The 24,308-nt window shown below is 31.4% G+C and overlaps 3 protein-coding genes across 5 annotated transcripts; all 3 read left to right on the top strand.

The window, feature by feature from the left end:
* Positions 1 to 5,406: 5,406 nt before the first annotated feature.
* On the top strand, positions 5,407 to 8,205 carry LOC102579548 (zinc finger protein 4-like). The gene is made up of 2 exons (XM_006352329.2): positions 5,407 to 5,557; positions 7,035 to 8,205. Exon 2 carries the CDS (start codon positions 7,104 to 7,106, stop codon positions 7,845 to 7,847), a length of 744 nt encoding a protein of 247 aa, XP_006352391.1. The 5' UTR covers positions 5,407 to 5,557; positions 7,035 to 7,103; the 3' UTR covers positions 7,848 to 8,205.
* A 5,796-nt stretch (positions 8,206 to 14,001) lies between these two features.
* LOC102580765 (putative receptor-like protein kinase At4g00960) lies at positions 14,002 to 17,992 on the top strand. Its single transcript, XM_006352333.2, has 8 exons — positions 14,002 to 14,412; positions 15,206 to 15,603; positions 15,946 to 16,071; positions 16,166 to 16,293; positions 16,401 to 16,611; positions 16,702 to 16,933; positions 17,020 to 17,170; positions 17,492 to 17,992. The coding sequence occupies exons 1-8, from the start codon at positions 14,045 to 14,047 to the stop codon at positions 17,804 to 17,806; spliced, it is 1,929 nt and encodes a 642-aa protein (XP_006352395.1). The 5' UTR covers positions 14,002 to 14,044; the 3' UTR covers positions 17,807 to 17,992.
* Positions 17,993 to 20,896: 2,904 nt separating this feature from the next.
* LOC107061536 (uncharacterized) lies at positions 20,897 to 24,164 on the top strand. Of its 3 annotated transcripts, none has more exons than XM_015310923.1 (5): positions 20,897 to 21,220; positions 21,388 to 21,406; positions 22,437 to 22,556; positions 22,632 to 22,678; positions 23,527 to 24,164. In XM_015310923.1, the coding sequence occupies exons 1-5, from the start codon at positions 21,009 to 21,011 to the stop codon at positions 23,801 to 23,803; spliced, it is 675 nt and encodes a 224-aa protein (XP_015166409.1). In that variant the 5' UTR covers positions 20,897 to 21,008; the 3' UTR covers positions 23,804 to 24,164. The 3 variants fall into 3 exon arrangements, with proteins under 3 accessions (XP_015166409.1, XP_015166407.1, XP_015166408.1); XM_015310921.1 differs by having other exon boundaries at positions 20,898 to 21,233; positions 21,320 to 21,410; positions 22,441 to 22,556; XM_015310922.1 differs by having other exon boundaries at positions 20,898 to 21,233; positions 21,320 to 21,406.
* The last annotated feature ends 144 nt before the right edge of the window (positions 24,165 to 24,308 follow it).

Genomic DNA, 24,308 nt, shown 5'->3' on the forward strand with positions numbered 1-24,308 from the left:
ATATTTTATTGCTGTACTGCCAAATCTTCACTATTAATTTAGTCAAAAATAAAACTATTGCACAATTTTAAATTAATAAATAATAGGGTACCATAAATATAGGAGAAAGAAGATTCAACAAATTTCATTTTGCTACTAAATATATGGATAGTTACAACAATATCCGATAATGCATGAGAGTCATTTGTTTGTTTTTTTTTTTTCACTTTTTTATGTTTTTGTCAAAATTCTATTTAATTATTACTTTTTTCGACAACATAATTGTGATTTAGATGTACAAGTTGCTAAATGCAATTAATATCACATGGATAAAAAAATAGGTGTACTCGATATTTATACCAATCTAATGAATACACAAAACATATTTTTCTATACTTTGTTATCATAAGAAAAATAGTAATTCAAAATTCATATCCCTATTTAAATTGAAATCATCGAATGGAAATAGGACACTTTAATTTGAATTTGAATTCATGTTGATATAAAAAAAAAAACACATTGGCATTTATTTTTGAAATTTCTATTTCAAAATAATTTTCAAACTTGAAGTTTTATGGTATGAGACTTATCATTACAAATTGTTTTGCATCTGCTTTTCTATTTAGATAGATATTCCTTTCATCCAAATTATGTGGATGTGTTCGGATTTTGAAAAAATGAGTTTTTTAATCGTGATTTTTTTTCGTATGTCTTTTAAATACTCTAAGTTGTTAATTGTTGCATCTTATAATATTTTTAATGTGGTTTTCAGATACATAAATTATATTTCAAAAAATTAAAGATCTTGTGTTCAAATTCACGGTCAAAATAAAACATTTGACCCTCACATATTCAAATTATGATACATAAATTGGGACAAAGAGAGAAGTTATCTAATACACATTGTTACCTTATTTTTTCACTTTTAATCAAGATAAATTATGAATTTATTTTCACTTAAATAATGTTTAAGTTTGTAGAAAAAATGAAAAAGTAAAAAATCTTTAATAAAAAAAGAATGAATGAAAGAAAGACTCTATTATACTTTTAACAATAAATATTTTGGATCTTTGAATAAAACTATTCAAACTTTTATATATATTAGTAAAATATATTAAATTGCTTATAACAATATTCAAGATAATATATCACAAACACACGATTAAATAATAATAAAAAACTAATCTCCACCAATACACTACCCTTAAAGATCTCAATTGTGTCACCTTGACAAATATGGCATCCTTCGATTAGAATTTTCTTAGTACTATGTAGTATATTTAGACAAAATTATGGAGTAATTATTAATTTCTTTGGTCCGTTTTAGTTATTCACGGACGATTCTGAAGATGTTGTTGTTGTTGGTGGGAATGCAATGGTACCAGACCTGATACTAACATCAATTTCTGAATTATCTGAAAATCCATAATCTTGAAGGCGGTAATGATCAATCAATTCGAGTCCATTCGCAAGCAGTATTAATTTACTCACTTGTATGCCTTTCATTTCGTGGATTTTCTCTTTTATCCTTCGAAGGCTAACTGTAATGTCCACCTTTAACATGATAGCTGGTTTGGTCGACGTCGACATTTTGAGGAGGAGTTTGATTTTTTGATGGTCCAACTTAACCACAACATTCTTATTCGGTTCGAAATCTGTGACGAGTTGAATGTGAGATCGGTCAAGGATATCAGAATAATGAACATTTAGATCATCAGCTAAAACGTTACCTTTGAAGATTAGTGTTTGTTTTGGTATTGGAATACCTTGATATTTTTGTATCTTCTCTTTTACCTCTAAAATAGTGTCAAAATAGCCAACTTCAATTGCAAATGAACATCCTTTTGTTGGATAAAAAAACAAATCCATTTGACTTCGATATCCGAATAATAATATCTAAATTATCAAATTAGTTTGTTCATCGAGAATTGAATTGTATAAAGATTTTTAGTCTGAATTTAGTCAAAATAGAACATTCAAGGTTAAATTTATAAGAAAAAAATGGTGAATGAATATTAAAGAAGATTAGATTTTGGTACTAAATATTTGATATTTTATGGATAGTCATTTATTTATTTTTTCCACATTCTGTAAATGGTTTTTTCTATTATTTTTTTTGGTCAAAATATTAAGATCTGTTTTTAGCCTTCTATTTAATGTCTTTACTTTTTTTATTAGATAATTTTGATTCACCATTTAATACAATATTCAACATTTTAAGAATATCATTTCTTCATAATTAATAATTAGCATATAAATGGACACTGATATCACTAAATTATAGTTAATTAATATATGTTTTTACCTTAATCCATCATTTAATTAGCATAAGTATTTTCTTATAGGATCATATCCATTGACTTGTGGTATTTATAGAAAAATGATTAAAATTTCATTCTTATAATGTAGAAGTTTAATTATATGACATGATTAATTTTCTATATTTGATCCGCTGTATTTTTTCTTGGTTTTTCATTTGGTGTCTGATAAGTTTATTAAAGTTTGACTAATTCAGATTCATGTCAAGTAGGACCATTCGGGAGCCTGCCAAAGATTTCTTGACTTTGTTTTATTTCAATACAATTAATATTTTTCTTTATTAGATCAATAAAATTAGGAATTTTTAGCCTAGACATCCTTTAAATTAAATCTCATATTTATCCCTTCACCAACATACAAATCGTTATTATACTAAAAATGTTCTTGACAAATTTATGAATTTGTTAAGAGCCACACATATATTTCTTTAATAGTTCATTATTAATAACAATTTTTTTACCAAACAAAAAAAAAAAAGAATAACCAAGAGTTACTGCTCAAATAATTGTTGAGGGTTATATGTAGCAACTCTTTAAACGTGTGTTGGTGCTATTTCATTATAGATCATGAAAATAATTAGAGATCTCAGATTTATTCAGACTCTAATATAATTAGATATGGAGCATTGGACATCAGGTGTGAAATAAAAATAAAAAGAAGATCAAGATTAATAATATATATGTTGTCTCTTAATTATCATAAATTATAATCTTGATCATTGTGTTTTATGACTAAGCATATTTAGTTTTCAAATAATTAAAGTATATATTTTTTACCTCATTATATAGTTGACAACTCAAAAAACAAATGAATAAAAAATTAACACATATTTTTCAATCCACCTTTTAGGGATCCATCTAGTTCTTATATGAAGCATATATACTTACTAGTTTTGACCCCGAATATTATATTTTGCCACATAAACTTTAAGTTTAATCAAATTTCATTACGTTGTTTATAAATATCATATATCAACTGAGAAACAAAAGAAAAGCACTAGCTAAGAATTAGTCTCAAGTTATTTTATTTTTAAAACATGTCATTTGTTCAACATCTTTTTTTTTTTCATCTAGCATCGGATAATATCCATTTTGAAATCTGATTAATTTGAATTTGAGTTCAGAAAAATCTCATTTTAGAGGTAAATTGCTCTTTATCACATGTAATTTTATTTTCACAACTCAAATACGAGACCTATAATTAAGAATAAAAACAGTACGCATAACTTTATCGCAAAATTTGGTGGTCCATATATTTGTTAATAGTTCATTAACCTAAAGTATGATAATAAAAGCAAAGCATGTGAGTATACAAAAAGCAAGCACTACCAAAACTTAGTGGAAGAATGTATACCTAATTACTATTTTAATCAAATAAATTAATTAGCTTTGCCTTACAATAACTTATCTTCATCAAAGCAAAACCTGTAATTAACTTAGTATTATAAGTTTTGGATTAGTACCATCTATTTAAAAATTAATAGAATAAAGAAAATACACTAATTAAGTTTAGTGGATGTGCTTTTCTAGGTGGTGGGCAACAAATGAGTAAGTACAAAAATTAATAAATCTTAATTTTTTAGCTTTTAATTTTAATATATTTTTTATTTTCTTTATTATTCGTTTATTTAATCTCACGAGAAGCCTCAACAAGATATTTTTCTATTCGACTACCTCGAGCCGCGTGCCAAGCGGCGGGGCAACGTGAAGATGTCGGTAATTTTTGGGATTAAGGCTTAAACTCTTGTGTTTAATCTGTTAATTAGTAGTGTTGGGTGTTAGGGTGTCACGTGTAAGTCTTGTGATGGACTTGGGGGACAAATAAATAAATAAAAATATAAAAAATATTTTTTTTTCACATTAATTTAGAATTTTTAAAAATTAACCTAGGATGTGGGGTTTAAGGATAGGCTAATTATTAAAAATGTTCTTGGGAACATTAAATCATGGAGATTGGTGATTAGTTAATTTGGACTAATATATATATATCTTGCTCAAGATCAATTCGAAATGATATTTGATTTTTTAAAGATCAAATACTAATACGAGAAAGTTTAACAATATCCTTACAAGTATTTTTTTTATTCTATAGTCAGTTCCAAAATTTTCAATTTTTTTTAAAATTTTAACTTTTCATTTTGTTCATAAGAAGATACTCTTATAATATGCTATAATACGTTAAATTAAAAAAATAACTACATGTAACTGGCTCGATTGAGTGAATTAAATTATATATAAACTATATGTTATGGTAATTAGAGACATAGGGGACATGATGAGGACTAGTAACCTTATATTTAGTTACATCTCTTTTTTTGTGAAACATTTAAAAGTGGGCATAGATTGAGAGAGAAAAGTGGAAGACATATTTTCTTTTTTGACAGATTGAGAATCTTTTGTGGGACTAACAACATAAAATGACGATGAAATGACTTGTACCATAATAACTCTCATAAATTGTTTTGCTTAATTCAAACATAGAATAATTCCCACATTTGTATTTGTGGATAATATAAAAGAAATTTTACACTATCAGATCACCTCAAGTTAGATCATTACGAAGCAAAGGGATATGAAAGTTCAGTACGCTCCAAAAAACTTCACCTATGTGACCAATCTTCTTATCGACATGTCTTCTTCTTTTGGTGAAATATATCAATATTCAAGCTCTAGTCCAGTCTTCTTGTGTGTTATAATTCTTTTGCATGTGTTGGTTGAGATCATTAATCGAAAATTCATAAATAATGGCTTAATCAGGTTCTAGAGATCGAGCTAGATTTCTACATTACATCACGTTTAACCCTCTTAGGCTCTAACCATGTACAAGTAAAATACATAAAAAGTGAAATTAATAACGAAAAACATAATTTTTTATATTGCCAGCGTATATTAATGTAAATCCTTTCTTGAAACATATCAAAATAAAAAATGTTAACAAACATACAATCAGAGTAATGTCATGCATGTTTCATATACTATAACCAAATGCATGTTGTGTACTTTTTTTTAATATTATTCTTTATTAAACTCCAATACCCACTATAACCATCTTTTTCTCTGACTCTCTAATGTCCCACCATTCTCTTTGGCTTTTCCCATAATTTAAATTATTTTAAACATTAAAAAAAAAAATGATACCTACAACTCCACTCTTCAATTCCTCAAAGTTCCTTTTTTTCATGTATACTTTGAAATGTCCCATTAGAAATTAAACATCACCATATTTTGTCCTACAGCAAGTCAACAGCAAGAAGAAGCTGGTTAGTTTGATTAATTTCTTGTGTTGTTTGTCTAGTTTTTGTCTATGTTGTTCGGATTCTTCAAAAACGCCTGATGGATACGTGTTAGATTCTTCGTAGTCCATTTTTGAAAGATCTGACACGGGTGCAACAACAGTTTTGGAGAGTTGGAGAGTCTGAGCAATATAGGTGTTTTTGTGGCTTAGATTTTAATATACTATTGCTTTGTGTTGATTACCTTATGTCTTCTTCATTAATCTTTTGTTTGAAATCTTGAAAATAAATGGTTTCCTCTTGTTTGGAGGTTAATTAAGTTCATAAAGAAAAATAAGTTATCATTCTATTTGCAATTTTCTTGCAGCTGAAAATCTAGAAGAATTGAATGTGTTTTGTTTATTTGAAGTTATAGACTATGTTGCTCGGACTCTCTGAAAATGTTGTTGTACCCGTGTCGGATCCTCCAAGAATATACTATTTTTGGAGTATCCAACACAGACCTGTCGATATTTTCGAAGAGTCTGAGCAACATAGGTTGTATATCTCTTTTGTGGAATAAAGATCTAATATTAACAAGAGTGTGCTTTGCTGTAAATCTTTCTTCAATCAACTTGCTATAGTTTTGTTAATTTTCTTGAATTTATTTATAACAAGTGATCTTGGACAAAGACAAGTACTTTAAGTGGAGCGATGTGGATAGTGATGATTCATATAACTGAATTACTTAGAATTTAGGTATAGTAGTAGTAGTTGTTGTTGTATAGAATTAATAACTCATATTCATGAGTCAGCATACTTAGTTTATAAAGTTTTGGATAGTAGAAAAAAACCTAGCACTCTCACTAAGTTAGTTGAAGGTGGAGCCAGGATTTGAACGTTATGGGTTCTAGGATAGTGACATTAGGTGTTAGTTAATAGTTATTGAGTTTTGGATTTAATTTGTGTACATATTTAGTAAATTTCATTATCCTAATACATAATTTGGAGTTTGGACTAAAACTACTTTGTTTGGCCGGACCTGTAGCTGAACTTCTAGCTCCGGCTCTAATCTCCGGCTCTCAATGACTATATTAGCTAAATTATGGTGTTGTTAGTCCTTTGAGAAGTGATTCCAAAATGGTAGATGTTGGTGTTAAGTCTCACTTATATGTGTGGTTCCCTTTGATAGTGTGAGATTTACTTCTAAATGTACATGAAACATATTAAAATTTGTATATATTGATAAAAGAGTGCTTCCCGGTGCATGAAGCATCCCGCGTTCATGCATGATTCAGGGTGAAAGGCCACACCATGAGGGGTGTTATGTAGGTGGCCTACCCTGAACCAAGCATCAGTGACTGATTCCATAGATCAATCCATTGTTGATAATGGACTAAAAAATTATAGAATTCGCGAGGTTCAAACTGTACTCGAAACTTGATTCTTGAATTTGTTTCATCAGCATGTTGTTTACTTAAGAGTATATGTTTACTAAACCAACCCTTTTTGTTGTTATATGCAGGACAATGTTAGTAATTTGCTTCAATTGATCACTAGATAGTGTTAATAAGTTGTTAATATTTAACCAAAGATGCAAACACCAAGATTCAATCTTGAAGTTGAGGCCTTGTTTGAAGATGATTCTGATATTACTAGCCAAGTAGCGTCTAACATATGCGTGGGTGAAACGTTCACGGACCCTTCCAAGAACAGAGTTATAGATTTCACACAGTTAAGTTCAGAACATGTGTCACTTGACTTGTCTCTCAGCCAGGATTCGATAGGCGGTTTTTCAGTATCCAGCACAAGTGAAAGCAGCAATGAACTTGCAACTACACAAACATCGGTATCAGGACCGGGTTTTCAACGAGTTTTTAGTTGCAATTTCTGCCAGAGGAAATTCTATAGTTCACAGGCACTTGGTGGACATCAGAATGCACATAAAAGAGAACGAACACTAGCTAAACGTGCTATGAGAATGGGCGTTTTCTCTGAAAGGTACGCTAACTTGGCGTCTTTACCTTTACATGGATCTACAATAAGGTCTTTAGGGATCAAAGCACATGCTTCACTACACCAGATGTCTGCACCAGCAATTAGGCCACTCAATTTTAAAAGCGCGAGATTTGAGTATGGTAATCGCCAGAGTCCACCTCTGTACATGGAAAATGATGATGCTGATCAATTAGTACTATGGCCTGGCAGTTTCCGTCAAGTGACGAATCCTGGTACCTCTCATACTAATTTTTCTCTTGATGGATGTTCAAATGTGACATTGACTCCATACGTCGAAAAAGATGAACCAATTGCACCAGATCTCACTCTGAGGCTTTGAGATATTTGACAGCAAATAGCCAAACATCACTTAGCTTTCTTGTTTCTATTTGTATAGTGAGATATATTGTTCTATGTGTGGATACTATGCACAATGCCTGCTCATGCCCTATGGTGCTCGAAATCTTCAAAACATGTTGTCTGGTGCTTGATGGATCCTTCAAAAGTAGTTTATATTTTGAGGATCCGATACTGATGCTGCAACATTTTTGGAGAGTCTGAACAACATAGCTCAGGCCAGTGTGATTCGAACATTACATGATTTGATTTACAATTTGAATGTATTAGTAATGACTTGTAACGGTTATCATACTTCGTATTTTCTCCTTATATGACTGCATTACTTTTTTAAGTATCGATGACTATAAGTTATAACTTTGTGTGTGTGTTGATGTCTAGACAAGTTCGAGTTACTTTCAACTATGTGCTTATTCATATGAAGTTAGCCTCGGAGCACATAAAACATTGAGTTATGAACTTTTTCTTTTCGTTATTATTGCTTTCATTAGTCGTTGTCTCGTAAACAGTTAAAGGGGTATGGATTGAGACTTCAATGTAGGTCCTGCCTTGTGACTTGTGAGGTTTGAGGCCAACACTAAGCTCTATTTATGTCTGGTGTGTGTGTAAAATACATTGTTGTACTTTGAACATCTTGTGAATATATGTTGTTGTACTCCGCCTGTATGAGCATGCTCACATGGTCGGTTCCAGACCTGAATAAAGGATGAGGATTGTGGTAGGTTAACATATAACCTAAACTAGTAAATTTATGATGAATCCTCATAATACATTGTTGTTGTTGTACAACTTATGAAAATGGAAGTACAACAAAAACTTCCAATTGTGAAAATCCTAGGAAGGTTCTTGTACTAGTTAGGAACTTTCTATTATCAGCTATATTGCTCGGACTCTCTAAAAATGTTGTCTCAAATCCTCTAAAAATGCATTGTTTTTGGAGAATCCGAGACATATCTGACAATATTTTTGAAAAGTCCAAACAACATAGATTATCAGAGATGTAACTACAAAGTTAACGATTCCTAGGCAAGTTCTTTCATGGGTCCGGAGAAGGATGTGACCACGTTTATCTGAACTCAATGCTTCTTACTCAAAGTTGGTGCCATCAATTTGACTTTGAAAAAAATTGACCTGCTAATAATGGGATCCCTTATAATGACTGTTACAACTATTCCAAATTGGACTGCTTTTTGGGCTTTTTCTAACTGTATACTCATTTCCCAAATTTGGTCAATTGTATACTTACAGAGTTTGATTCTACTGTTGTACCTGTTGACTTATTATATATACTAACTACCATAATTTGCATAAAAGAAGAAGATTTAATATTATTTTTTATTTATTACAAATTTTAGCTAGTATGTAATTATAATATATAGTTACTGTATAATTTGTATACACAAACATTATTTTTAGCAAAACAGTGGTACTAATAGTTCCCTTTTGGAAGTATCACATAAAACCTTTCATGAGTAAGGTTAATTGAGGATTTAAAAAAGTTTATTGTCAAAAAAAACATTTCTCACCCACCCAACCTACCTTATGTATTCGAGGAAGAGGTCGGAATTGAAAAAAAAAAAAACAGATTCCACATATATGAGACATGCAGATAGGACGAGAGGAGTAGTTTCTTGAATAGAAAACTCGATCTTAGCTATAATCGTCTTTTTTATTAAAAAAAATACACTGCAGAAAAAAATGCAAGTCGACTCAGCAAAATTATAATCCAATAAAATGATGATAGAGTTTGAATTTCAATAGTTCCACAATATAATACAAAGAACCTTTAATTTGGCACAACAAAAAAGATACAACTATCTTATAACCTAATAAATAATGATGTAACGTTTGAGCAATCATAACAAAGACAGGCAAAATGGTCCAATTATTTTTTGAAACAAACTAATTAAGGAATCAAAGAACATGACCTCTTTCTCCAATTTGAATAAGACATATTATAAGGACATGATTTAATTAGTTATTTAGAACTTTATAGATTACGGGATATTTAATATAATCCCACAAATACGATTAGAGGAGAATAAAGTATATGCAGATCTAATTCTTATAAATAGAAAGATAGTTTTCGAGAGATAGATTGTATTGAGACTTAAAAAGTTACATGATTCAAATATATCATATAAAATATATATTTGGAAATCATCGTTTTTCATTTTATTTTTTTTTTGTTTTTTAGATTAAAGTTCTGAAGAAAGTTTTAAAAAAAATTTGAGTTGGCTATGTTAAGACCAAAATAGCCGCCTCCATTATATCTTCTAGCAAAAGTCCCTCCCCCAGGTGATTCATTTTTCTTTATTTTTTCTTTCCAATTGAATAATAATAAAATTAATAAAAAACTACTTAATATATTGCACACAAACTTAAAAGAATATTGTGTAGTGGGATGAACGGAAATCCTCCCTCAATATTTCAAATTCAGTTGTTGAGAATAAAAAAAGTCCGATAAGAAACACTTTCCATTAATTGAGTTTGAATTTGAACTAATTTTCGGAATATAAAATATAGATTATCATAATTGAGATGGCCAGGTATTAAAAATTATAAATTATCAAGGAAATAATATGTATGTGCTAGTTAAATATCAATGTTCATACCTATTTTGGGAAATAAATAATGGTATACCTACTGGCTACTTTTATGTCACGTCTACTTTATTTATTTAATTAAATAAGTAGATAGTTCATAAAAACCTATGCCGGCGATAAAATTGTAAATATGATAGCATATGCTTATTTTCAATTTTTCGAAGTATTTCATCGATTACTATAACCTTTTTCATCTCTAAATCTAGGTATATACATAAATCAGGGCCGGTTCAAGCATATTCGTGGCCTAAAACAAAAATCAAACGGGGCCTTAAGTTAAATTGTTAATAACTTTTATCTAATCGATTTGTTCTAGTTTTCAATTGATAATATAACCATTCTTATTTTAAATTATTTTTAATGAGATATAGTACTCCAAATATGTCAAATCCTTCTAATAATTCCTTCATTTTTAGTGAAAAATTACTTTTTCTACAAATAGTATTCAATATTTATTTTTAAAAAAATAACTTATAACCTATTATTATTAAAAATGAGGCCCCTTAAATTTTGGGGCCTAAGGCACATGTCTTTTTTTTAACACTGTCGAGGCACCCCTGACATAAACTTTTTCTTATTTCATTGATTACTATGCCTATCACTTTTATAACTATGTCATCATAACTAAGAATTTCGTAGAATTATTAAAACATGTCTCTCTGGTGATTTAATCAATAATGAACCAAAAAATATTAAAAGTGATGTAGGTAGAATTTTTCGAGGAATACAAAAAATATATCTTTTTTCTTATGTAGATTAGACGAATATTTAAAATAACTGGTGAATTATAATTCTATTGTATAAGACATTGAATATACCTGTTTTTCTCCAATTTGCAAAGTTTCTTCTAAATAAAGTAAATATTTTAGTTGAGAAGATATTTTTATAATTCTAAAATTTCTTATATTGACTATAGTCTATATACATAACTGAAATTTATTTAGTAAAACTTTCATCTTTTTCCTTCTTGGTATCCCATTTTTTTTTTAAAAAAAAAACTTAAATAAAATGAACCAAAAAATCTCTATATGATTTTGTTGGTCGTCATTTTTTTAGGTCAACTAAATTATAACTTATATTCAATGTATTGGATGTATTAATTGATGTCACCATCGTGCCTAACTACGTTGTCTTCCCTAATTTTCTGGAAAAAAGTAAATTTGTTTTATGTTTTTTAATTTACGTCTGATATTTATATTCGAGTATGATTAAATTTAAATTCATATTTTATAGAAATTATTTTTGGAGGCAGCATTTATAACATGCTTTTTTCTATTTTCAAATTTAAACTCGATATCGCTGATTAAATGGAAGAAATCTCAATTTTTTCATTGTAATTCATAGTGGTAAAAAGCAAATTGCTAACTCCTTCCCTCTTTTCCATTCTCACGAAGAAATTTTTAAGTTATATTATACTAATCACGTGGATTTTTTAAAATATATATTAATAGTAAATATTACATATGATAATAGTTTTTTTTTTTTAGATTTATCATGTTATCAATTATTAATATTTACAAAACATTCACTTAGATATATAACTTTATTTATAAGTGACATAATTGTGCTAATAGGTTACTTACTATTTTTATCATGTTATCGATTATTGTAATACTTATTAAAAATTTACTTGTAACTATATAAGTGATCTGAATATAAAAAATATATATTATTTACGTCATTAGCATATAGAATTTAGACTCCAAGAATTCATTACAGTCAAATTAGTTATGACAATCATCTTCTAAAACAAATATATATTATTATAATCATCAATTGCTCATTCACCGAAAAAAATGCAGTAATCTAGTTAGATGTCTATTTATGATTAATGCTAAGTATTGTTTTAATGATATATCAAAAAATTTAAACGATGATAAAAAATGCTCCAAAGTAGCAAATTTCAACAATTTTTTTATAATAGTTATTTTTTCGATTTCATAAGATATAAAAATTTCCTTTTTCTTTAAAATCGGAGAATGTTCGAATTTCCTACTGAGAATTGATTCAAAGAAAAACAAAGAGCTTGACCATGACTGGCTAGTCAAGATTCAAACTGACTTGAACATTGTCAGTAGATAATACATAAACAATGACAAAGACGAGATTTTCATCAATATATACTCAAAATACAATTTTTTGATAAAGAATTTTCGATAAACCTCCTTCTGCCCCTCTAGTTCCGTCCCACCTCATAAATCTCACTAATTATTATTTTTATTTATCGTAGATTTGACATTTGAAGCCTACTTAAATCATTTGACAAACAAAAGTTATTACAATTTTTTAATCAATTGAATCTTGAGCCTAGTCAAATATGGGAAGCTAAGTTTCCATTTACACAATATAAATTGGCTTTTGTTTTTAATTCTTAATTCAATAATCGGCAGCTATTTTTTTTTTAATCAGGCAGCTATTTCTTTCATTTTCACATCAAATTCTTTTTTGTAAATTAGCAATAGCATCCATAGAATATTAGGAAGCCTCCAAAAAAAGCCAACAGAATATACATCTATCATATAACATATAGTATTATTAAAAAAAAAGTTTGTGCCAATGAGTGGTTATTATTGCATCAATGGTCCCTTAAGTTTGGGATAAGTTTATATTTGTCCCTATTATTATAGCACTAGTGGTCCACAGTTTGAGGTCAATGGTGCCTTAAGTTTGGAATAAGTCAATATTTGTCCCTATTTTCGTAGTAGTGGTCCAAAGTTTGAGGCAATAGGTGGTTATCATTACAAAGATTGAGCACTTTTGATCCAACTGACGAAATAATTGTCACGTGTACATAACGACTACAAATATAGTTTACTTTCATACTTTTATTTTCCTCAATCACAATTTATTTTGAGTACTGGTTGATCTTTCTAATAGTAATTCTCGTTTGAATTTTTCAATCTTTCTATCATTCGTGCTGAAATTGATGGGGAAAAAATCTCTATCTGATAATCTTTTACTCTAGTCTCCTGAAACTTTCGTTAGCTTCAAATTTCCATTACCTGCCTAGATTTTCTGTTAGATGGACTAAAATTGCTTAACATTTGCAAACTTAAAGAACCATATATGCTCAACATAAAACAATAGAGACTAAAATAGACCTACCCTCAAATTTCAGGGACCATTCTTGTTAAAAGCTCTTATCACATCCATAAGAATAAAACAGAAAATATTCTAGTCTAATCTTCTAGCTCATTTCCAACAGATAATCAAAACGTTGACCATGCATTAATGTTGTCATAATACTTCCTCCGTCCTAATTTATGCGACACACTTACAATTTCGAGAGTAATCAATTTTTTCATGACCGAAAATTTTCAAATATATTTTAAATATCATAAATTGTTAATTATTGTAATTTATGATAATTTTTACTTAGTTTTCAAATATAAATTAAAGTTTCTATGTCTGAATTCACAATTAAAGTTTAGAAATTTAAATCTCGAACAGAGTTGGTACATATTGTTGACTATTTCTGCTGTGTATGCATGTATATATATATATATATAAACTAACCTTTCATCTTCAAACACCTAATCTTATTTCCATTCATTGTATCAAATAACTCTAAGACATGGCTAGCTATGTCTGGTGGTGGCGGCGATTGATGGTAGTGATTATCGGTTCTGTATTAATGCAGAATCCGGTTTTTTCGCAGCCACAAACAAACTTGTTAGGCAGAGGATGTAGTCAATACAATGCAACAAATTTACCTGATTTCTTCAGAAGGCTTAATGCTAGTTTTGTTGATCTAAGGAATCAATTGTCTAATCAAGATAAGCGATTCGCCACGACACAACAGGCTGTTTATGCTATGATTGAATGCAGAAAGTATTTGTCAAGAGCTGATTGTGTGTCCTGTTATGATTCTGCTGTTTCTCTCATCAGAACTTGCTCTGGCGCGAACGGTGCTCGTGTTACTTATGATGGTTGCTTCCTCAGGTGAGTTTAATTCACCTGAAAACAAGTTGGAGTCGACTATATAAGTTTCTTCTAGTAATATAGACTCAATTATGTTGCTTGGACTTTCCAAAATGATGTTATGCTCTTGTTGGATCCTCTTAGAATGCACTACTTTTGAATCGTTGATATTTTTAAAGAGTTTGAATAACGTAAATTGAGAAGAGTTAGTGGTGTTGTTCTTCTCAGCTCAATTCTTTGAAATACTCATTTTGTGTGTGTTTTTTTTGTGGAGATTTAAGTTTTTGTTGAACTCGAATTTCGTTTGACTATGTCAATCCTATGAAGGAATACTTCTTCCATATACCAAGAAACAACATAGCGGGGAATAAGTTCCTTAAGGACAGTGAATACGCGATTAAAGCTCCCTTAAGCTTGGTCCAACATCTTATTCAGAAATCTTTATGCAATTGCTCTTAGTATTTTCACATCAGAGTTGTTAAGTCTTGCTTACTAGTTTGATCACTTCTTTGAAGAATCATAAGTCGTTTTAATTTCAAGTAAACCATCTTGTTTGATGTGAGAGATCATGTTTATCCGGTTGTGGTAATCTTCGATTCAAAGAAACTCGTTAAAACTCAACACTGTGAAAAGTAGAACTTCTCCATAAACCTATGTTGCTCGGAGCCTTAAAAAATATCGTCTAGTGTGTGTTGGATCCTTTAAAAGTTGTTCAATTTTAGAGGATTCAGCCTTTTTTGGAGGATCCGAGCAACATAGATGTAGACTACCTTCTAAATCATTAACTCGTTTCTATCGATGCCCCTTTTAAAAGGTATGAGAGCAACAACTTCTACCAAGACACTACACAACCAGGAAATGCTGAGATCTGTGGGAACCGAACATCTTCTCAACCGAATGCTTTAAGCCCCGTGGCACTACAACTCTTGAATGATCTTAGCACAGCAACTCCAAGAATTAGTGACTTCTTCGCAGCCACAAAGAGGGAAGCATCCGGTGTTACTGTCTACGGAGTAGCACAGTGTGCTGAAAGCATTACGGAAAGTGGCTGCCAAGATTGTTTGACAGTGGCATATAAGAACATAGAAGGCTGTTTACCAAGATATGCAGAAGGAAGGGCTGTTGATGCAGCGTGTTTTATGAGGTTCTCGGATAGAGCTTTTTTTGCTGATAACACGACAACTGATATCACACCATTTCTTGGCGGAGGAGGTAGGAAATGAACCTCTCTTTTTCTCAACTCTTACCGGTTCACAGCCAAAGTACCCTGGTTTTTCGAGTTTCATACCTGATCACTAACTTTTTATCAAAATACACCTCAACTAGCAACTGTTCCCTTCCCCTACCTGAACGATAGTGATATTTCAGGTAGGAAAAGGGAATGATAGTTGAGGTGTGTTTTTGATAAATTGTTGGTGATAGTTCAAGCAGGAAACTCGCACACCAGATAGTTCAGCTATGAAACTCAAAAGATCGGAATACTTTCGATGTGTTTTTGACCATTCACTCTTCTTTTCAAGACGAACTTATAATTGGTGGTGTTGCTTTATGTAGGAAGTTCAAACAAGAAGAAAGCCGCCATTATAGGGGGTGTCGCTGGAGGTGTAGGACTTCTTTTGATTATATTGGCTGTTTTCCTATGGTATCGACTATCAAGAAAGCCAAAGACAGCTGAGAGAGGTCAAATTCGGATGATCATTTCTAAATCTTCTTTAGTTCTGTTTCGTCCTTCCGTTTATTCATGTTGTTAACTGATATAGTAGTTCATATTCAGGTAATATACTGGGAGCAACTGAGCTGAGAGGCCCAGTGAGCTACAGCTTCAAGGACCTAAAAATTGCTACCAAAGATTTCAACGAAAGTAATAAACTTGGTGAAGGCGGTTTTGGTGATGTATACAAGGTATGTAACACGAAAACAGTTGAAGATCCTAATTTTAGTCATATGGACTAGATTATCTTCGATTTTCAATGTATTATTCATTTGGTGACTCTAATGTTATTGAACAGGGAACTTTGAAAAATGGAAATGTAGTAGCTGTTAAAAAACTAGCAATCATGTCAAGCAGAGCGAAAGCAGATTTTGAGACTGAAGTTCGTCTTATCAGTAATGTCCATCATCGCAATCTCATCCGTCTCTTGGGATGTTCTAACAAAGCATCAGACCTACTACTTGTTTACGAATACATGGCAAATGGCAGCCTCGAAAGATACTTATATGGTTGATATTTTTGTCTATCCTCCTTACTATTTCTCCAAGTCAAATCAAGGAAAAGTCTTAAAACTCATTTTACCTCTCATGGTTTTGCAGGCGACAGACGAGGGATGCTCAACTGGAAGCAAAGATTCAATATAATCTTTGGCACAGCTCGTGGCCTTGCATACTTGCACGAGCAATTCCACGTCTGCATCATCCATCGAGATATAAAATCCAGCAATATTCTACTAGACGATGAGTTCCAGCCAAAAATTGCTGATTTTGGGCTTGTAAGACTTTTACCTGAGGATCAAAGTCATGTTAGCACTAAGTTTGCTGGTACCTTGTAAGTCGAACTTCTTGAGTTTCCTGATATAAGTAAAGGCATTATGCAAAAAATGTGAAGAACTCAATTTGATATAATTGACACAGGGGATATACTGCACCAGAATATGCAATTCATGGACATCTAACAGAGAAAGTTGACGTCTATAGCTTTGGTGTTGTCGTTCTTGAAATAATCAGTGGACGGAGAAGCAACGATATGCAAATCGAGCCTGTCACTGAATATCTCCTTGAACAGGTCTATTCTCATTTTCAAATACACCATTTTTCTTTGAGTTAATGATAAAACAAATCTAAACAATCACATTTTCATGAGTTCCACACCTCGACTTTCTATTTACATATCTAAACTATCACCTTTTTGCAAGCTTCATACCTCAATATTGAGTTGGCCTACATGAGCCTGTTGGCGATTGGGAACAAATATTTAGTCAACTCAACATCGAGATGTGTTTTTCATACAAAAAGAGTGATAGTTTAGGTAGCTAAACGGATAGTTGAAGTATCCAACTTCTGTTTCCCCATTCTAAATGCATTTATCTGTGACATGGTGAAATAGGCATGGAAGCTTCACGAAACTGGAACGCCTGTAAAACTGGTGGACGAGACATTAGACCCCAATGAATACAATGAACAAGAAGTGAAGAAAATCATAGAGATCGCGTTAATGTGCACACAGTCACCAGCAAATCTTAGGCCAAGCATGTCTGAAGTTGTTGTCATGCTATTAAGCGATCGTAGCACAGAATCAAGAACACCAAGCAGGCCTACTATCATTAGCATGGATAAGAGTAAAGCATTCGACGCATCCATGACTACAGGATCATCAGCTTCTACTGCAACCAACACTTTTAGTGATTTCACCGGTCGCTAGTATGCTGTAACAAACAACTTGAACTACGCTTCTGTCCCAAACAAGTTGAGGTCTAGAGATTATGTTGGCCCCATAATGGTTCTTATAAACTCATGTTCATATAAATAGTAAAAAGATGGAAGTACAAGAAAGAGTAGTACATTTATATAGTAATTTTTTCGAAATTGCTCTTTGTAGCATTACTTGCAAAATATTACTCTATGTGTTTCAATTTGTTTGTTTTACTTTCCTTTTTCGTCTATTACAAAAATAATTCTTTTTCCTTTTTTTTGGCATCTGTTTAATTTCAACTTTCATGTTTAAACCATAAGATTAAATGACATTTTGGTACTTCATACATATCTTTAATCTAAACAAATTAATTTCAACTTTCATGTTTAAACCATAAGATTAAATGACATTTTGGTACTTCATACATATCTTTAATCTAAACAAATTCAAAAGTCTTTTTTATCTTCTTAAACTCTGTATCAAGTCAAACTAGAAACTCTTTGACTGATTTATAGCTTTCCATTTTACCTTCAATGACATGCTCTTATATATATATAACAATAGAAATGTCAATGCTAAAATATTCATGATTAACTTTTAAAAAAAAAAAAACATATATAATATAATTAAATTACATAAATACACAACTTAAGATAATCTATCAAATTTCTTAACATTTTAAAAATTACAAAAATCTCCTCTTGGAATGATCCTTATCCCCTCTCAAGTACATCTCTATTCCCTCTCAAATACATCTCTATCCCCCTTGCATACATCTCTCCCCGCTCGGATACATCCCTCCCATTAAATAATGTATCATGTGTAATATATCGGAAAATCAAGAAATATATCCGAGAACAATAAAAATCAGAGATTTTTGTAATTGGAGAAACTTTTGGAATAAGATGTAATTAATCCCCAAATGTAAGGAATTCTTGTAAGTTATACTATAATATAATAAGGGAAACTTACATAAATATACTATAATAAAAAAATATTTACCATCTATAGCAATAAGGGGCCGTTTGGTTACTGGTTAGAGTTATGCAGGTATTAGTTATACAGGGTTTAGTTATGCAGGTATTAGTTATGCAGGGTTTAGTTATGCAGGTATTAATTATGCAGGGTTTAGTTATGCAGGGTTTAGTTATGCAGGTATTAATTATGCAGGGTTTAGTTATGCAGGGTTTAGTTATGCAGGTATTAATTATGCAGGGTTTAGTTATGCAGGGTTTAGTTATGCAGGTATTAATTATGCAGGGTTTAGTTATGCAGGGTTTAGTTATGCAGGTATTAATTATGCAGGGTTTAGTTATGCAGGGTTTAGTTATGCAGGTATTAATTATGCAGGGTTTAGTTATGCAGGGTTTAGTTATGCAGGTATTAATTATGCAGGGTTTAGTTATGCAGGGTTTAGTTATGCAGGTATTAATTATGCAGGGTTTAGTTATGCAGGGTTTAGTTATGCAGGTATTAATTATGCAGGGTTTAGTTATGCAGGGTTTAGTTATGCAGGTATTAATTATGCAGGGTTTAGTTATGCAGGGTTTAGTTATGCAGGTATTAATTATGCAGGGTTTAGTTATGCATAATAGGGTAAATATGTAATCTATCATTTTAATACATGTATAACTAATACCCACATAACTTATTCCACCTTCTACCCTGCATAACTTTATACATAGATTCCCTCATAAGTTATGTTGGTATTAATTATGTAGGACTACAAAAATGCAACCAAACACCGTATAAATTAATACATGAATAACTTTTATACATCATTTAAATTCTTACCAACCAAACGTGGTATAAGTTATGCTGACTTTTATACCTAATACAAAACTTCTACCAAACACAGTAAATCTAATGCAACTTTTTATACATGAATAAGATGTCTTTTATACAGTAACCAAACGACCCCTAATAGTTTCTTTTCACTTAATCATTTTTAATACATTTATAATACAGTTTGAATACATATTACAAAAATAACAATTTATTATTCACATATAATATAAGTTTTATTGATGGATAATACATTTATCGCACATTTTAATACACTTATAATACAATGTGTCAATATCTTACAAAAAAAAGTTATATAATACATATATATTGCATACATAATTCACTTTTAATACATATTGCAGATTTAACATAATATTGCTATAAATGACAATAAAACATAGTATTGCTATAAATGGCAATGAATAAAAAGTATCAGTAATATTTATTAAAATATATGAATCCAAGTAATTTTTCCATATAAAATATTAGGGAAAACTACATAAATGAGCCATAAAATTCAAAATAATTACAAGTTCATATCCAAATTCAAAGTAATTCCTGAAATACCCATTCTCTCATAAATAATTACACTCCATACCCCCATTCATTAGGTGTGATAATTTTCGCTTAAGTGATACTAAATCAGTATCATATAATGTATTGGTATCATTAAGGTTTCTTGTTCAGAAATTACTTATTAGTCAATGATACTATAACCTTAACGATACCATAAAATATATATATACTCTTACAGTATCATTGACTAATGAGTAATTTCTGAAACAAGAAACCTTAATGATACCAATACAATATATATGTATATATATATATATATTGTATTGGTATCGTTAAGGTTTGTTGTTAAGAAATTTACTCATTAGTCAATGATACTATAAGAGTATATATATATTTTATGGTATCGTTAAGGTTATAGTATCATTGACTAATGAGTAATTTCTTAACAACAAACCTTAACGATACCAATACAATATATGTATATACTAATTTAGTATCAATTCAGCGAAATTATCCGTCTTAATGATACTAATATAGTATATATGATACCGATTTAGTATCAATTAAGCGAAATTAGTAAATGGGGTATATAATGTAATTATTTAATGGGGTATAAATGTAAAGGGGTATATATTTATAATTATTTTGCTTTTATGAAGTATTTGCTTATTTTCTCCAAAATATTATAATATTGGGCCCGTAATCGGGCCTTTGAATATCGATCTAGAGTAGTACTTATATAAGTAATAAAATTTGGGGGCGGAATGCAAATGAATCGGGCGGGGCATCAATTGTACATACGGGTACGGGCCACAGATAAAGGAAGCTATTTAACCCTAATTCTAATTGAAATTGAAGAATGAAAGAAAAGAGGATTATGGCGATGGATGATAGAGTGCGGTAGCTGATGACGTTGCTGGATCTGGAGATAATGACTCGTAGAATGGAACTTTGGGGGATGAAGAAGCAGGATTGCATTAAGGGCGTAGCTGAGATGGAAAAGCAGGAGGATTGTGAGATGGAAGACCAGGATCTCATAACAGAGATGGACGATCTACATCACATCAACAACAACAAGAACAAGGAGCAGATGAAGATGAAGATGAATCAACAGGAGGAGGAAGAGGAAGAGGTATGTGTTTGCACTCAACTGACTCTTTTTATTTGTAAAATATGGTCTATGGATGATTGATTGATGATTCAATTTTGCTTCTTCAGCTTCAGGGCATGTCGTTCACGTATAAACCCATGACAAGGTCACCCCATCTTATCCTTGGAATTCCTTCGGAAGAAGAGACATCATGGGGTATTGCTCCTCGTTGGTTAATCTAATGCTTGCTTCTCACATCCCTAACGTAGTTAACTATCTACTACTTTGCTCTAGTTTGGTTGCTTATATCACATTCCTAGTAATGTTTTTATTTGATGTATATACTTTGGATGTAATGTTCTGAAATCATCAATGAGTTGACAAGACTATCATGTTTAGGCCTCAAACTTATGAATTCGAACCAAGGATGGTCGTAGCTAGGTACAAAAAAGTTCAGTTCAATGTCGAGATGCAATATCAATTTGCTCCTGTTTTTTTCATCTGATTGATAATCTATATCTTTCTCCATCAGGTTTTAAGATAATTATTGTTCATGTTATCATATCCCCGTCCATCCCCTTATAAGTTGTCTATATATCTCTGCCCTCCATGAATGTTTCCTAGCTAGGAATTATGTGTATCTTAGAAACGTTCTTGTGGATGTTTTATATTTGAATCTCGCTCAGCAACTGCAATGAGATAGGTAATAGAGTAGTAATATTTACATCTATGTTCCTGCCCGTCTTACTGGTAGTGGAGTAATGTGATAAATTTGTGCCTTGCTATATATTTCAGAGTAATGTCAAACATTACTTACTTCTTTCTATGCTTTTGTTGCACTGCATATATACAAGTCTGCCACTATCTTGTTTAGACTATCTTCCTATGTAGTTTCAACTTGTAATCTCGTGAAAAAAGAAAACTACATGAGCTCGCTCCCTCCACTGATTGGGACTGAATTTATTTGTTGATATGCAAAAGTTGTGAGCATCTTAGCATGACAAATTATAAAATGGTCCAGCTCACGTGATTGTAGCCCTTGTAAAGCTCTAAGTTGCATTCAGTTACTTCTTAGCACCTTAGAAATGACGTTCATGTAGATAGATGTTCACGTGTCCTCACTCACTCATCTTCCTGGTAAATGCAATGTGAAATATGTTTTCTTGTCAAATTCCCAGAAGTTGAACTTCAAATTTGTACGTCTCTCATATTGAGCTATTTTACTACTTGTGTCTCAATTTCTTCGGTAAAAGAAAGATGGAGAACCAGGATCTCATAACAGAGATGGAGGATCTACATCACATCAACAACAAGAACAAGGAGCAGATGAAGATGAATCAACAGGAGGAGGAAGAGGAGGAGGAGGTATGTGTTTGCACTCAACTGATTCTTTTATTTGTAAAATATCGTGATTGATTGATAGATGATTCTGTCTTTCAGCTTCAGGGCATGTCGTTCACGTTTAAACCCATGCATTGCTTGACAAGGTCACCCCATCTTATCCTTGGAATTCCTTCTTTATCTCCGGAAGAGGAAGAAGAGACATCATGGGGTATTGCTGGTCTTGGTCCTCGTTGGTTAATCTAATACTTGCTTCTCACATCCCTAGTTATTATATCTCTCCAAACCTAGTTAACTATAAACTACTTTGCTGTAGTTTGGTTGGTTATATCACATTCCTAGTAATGTTTTCATGTATATGCTTTGTTCTGAAATCATCAATGAGTTGACAAGACCATCATGTTTAGGCCTCGAACTTATGAATTCGAAGCAAGTATGGAGGTAGCTAGGTACAAAAAAGTTCAGTTCAATGTCGAGATACAATATCAATTGCTCCTGTTTTTTTCATCTGATTGATAATCTATATCTATCTCCGTCAGGTTTTAAGATAATTATGGTTGATCATGTTATCATAGCCTCGTCCATCCCCTTAGAAGTTGTCTATATATCTCTGCCCTCCATGAATGTTTCTTAGGAATTATGTGTATCTTAGAAACGAATGTTTTCTATTTGAATCTCGCTCAGCAACTGCAATGAGATAGGTAATAGAGTAGTAATATTTACATCTATGTTCCTGCCCGTTTTTCTGGTAGTGCAGTAAATGTAAATGTTCCTATTATAAATTCGTGCCTTGCTATATATTTCAGAGTAATGTCAAACATTACGTACTTGTTTCTATGCTTTTGTTGCACTGCATATGGTTGAGTCTGCCACTTTATATCTTGTCTTCCTATCTAGTTTCAACTTGTAATCTCGTCAAAAAAAGAAACCTCCCACTGATTGGGACTGATGTATTTTTCAACTTTTGCATGTCGTTGTTCTCTTTGCCGGATAGTTGGCGCTCGTTGTCGGAAGAGTATAATCACGACTGTAAAGATGAAGGAGCGATGGTAAATGACGATGAGGTACGGATGATTATTCCATCGGCGCCTGTAATGATAGCTAAGGAAGGACGGGAGCTGGTTTCTGCACCTCCATTCTATCCTTACAAGCACGAACGACTCGATAATGGATTTGTATACCTTATCAAGCAATTGGATGGACAAAAGGAAAAAGATGAAGCGATAAAGTTGAAGCTGATTGTCAAGGCAGGGTATGCAATTTTTTGTTAATGTTTTTTTGTGACTAGCTCTAGCTCTGAACTGATTAAGTGATTTTCAACAAAATTATTTTAGGTTTTTGCGAGACCGATGCTTATGAAATACTAATAGATAGATACATACATGTATGCTTTTGTGAGTAGATAAATACATTTAGTTTGTATTTTGTGGCTTTTTCAGGTCCATTTGTGAAAATGAAGAACAACAGAGTGTTGCGTGGGTTGTTCAGCAACTTGTTTTTCTCATGTTCTTGTTGGGACTAACGTTCATTGGAGTTCTCGGAAGCTTTCTCATGATGACACCACATATGTGTTTTCAGTGAATAACATGGAGGACGCCTTGAAAGTAGTTTCACAATCCAATGAACGTTAGTCCCAACAAGAACATGAGAAAAAACAAGTTGCTGAACAACCCACACAGAACTCTATTGTTCTTTCATTTTCACAAATGGACTTGAAAAAGCCACAAAATACAAACTGAATGTATTTATCTATTCACAAAAACATACATGTATGAA

Source organism: Solanum tuberosum, unplaced genomic scaffold, assembly GCF_000226075.1.
Source record: "Solanum tuberosum cultivar DM 1-3 516 R44 unplaced genomic scaffold, SolTub_3.0 scf00148, whole genome shotgun sequence".
Lineage (NCBI taxonomy): Eukaryota > Viridiplantae > Streptophyta > Magnoliopsida > Solanales > Solanaceae > Solanum > Solanum tuberosum.

Excerpts from the sequence above, each read along its gene's own strand:
- LOC102579548 (XM_006352329.2), top strand. The coding sequence starts at position 7,104 with ATGCAAACACCAAGATTCAATCTTGAAGTTGAGGCCTTGTTTGAAGAT.
- LOC107061536 (XM_015310921.1), top strand. The coding sequence starts at position 21,009 with ATGACGTTGCTGGATCTGGAGATAATGACTCGTAGAATGGAACTTTGG. Across the intron at positions 21,411-22,440 it reads AGAAGAGACATCATGGGGTA|AAAGAAAGATGGAGAACCAG; the intron begins TTGCTCCTCGTT and ends ATTTCTTCGGTA. Across the intron at positions 22,679-23,526 it reads CCCATGCATTGCTTGACAAG|TTGGCGCTCGTTGTCGGAAG; the intron begins GTCACCCCATCT and ends TTTGCCGGATAG.
- LOC102580765 (XM_006352333.2), top strand. The coding sequence starts at position 14,045 with ATGGCTAGCTATGTCTGGTGGTGGCGGCGATTGATGGTAGTGATTATC. Across the intron at positions 14,413-15,205 it reads TATGATGGTTGCTTCCTCAG|GTATGAGAGCAACAACTTCT; the intron begins GTGAGTTTAATT and ends CCCTTTTAAAAG. Across the intron at positions 15,604-15,945 it reads ACCATTTCTTGGCGGAGGAG|GAAGTTCAAACAAGAAGAAA; the intron begins GTAGGAAATGAA and ends TGCTTTATGTAG.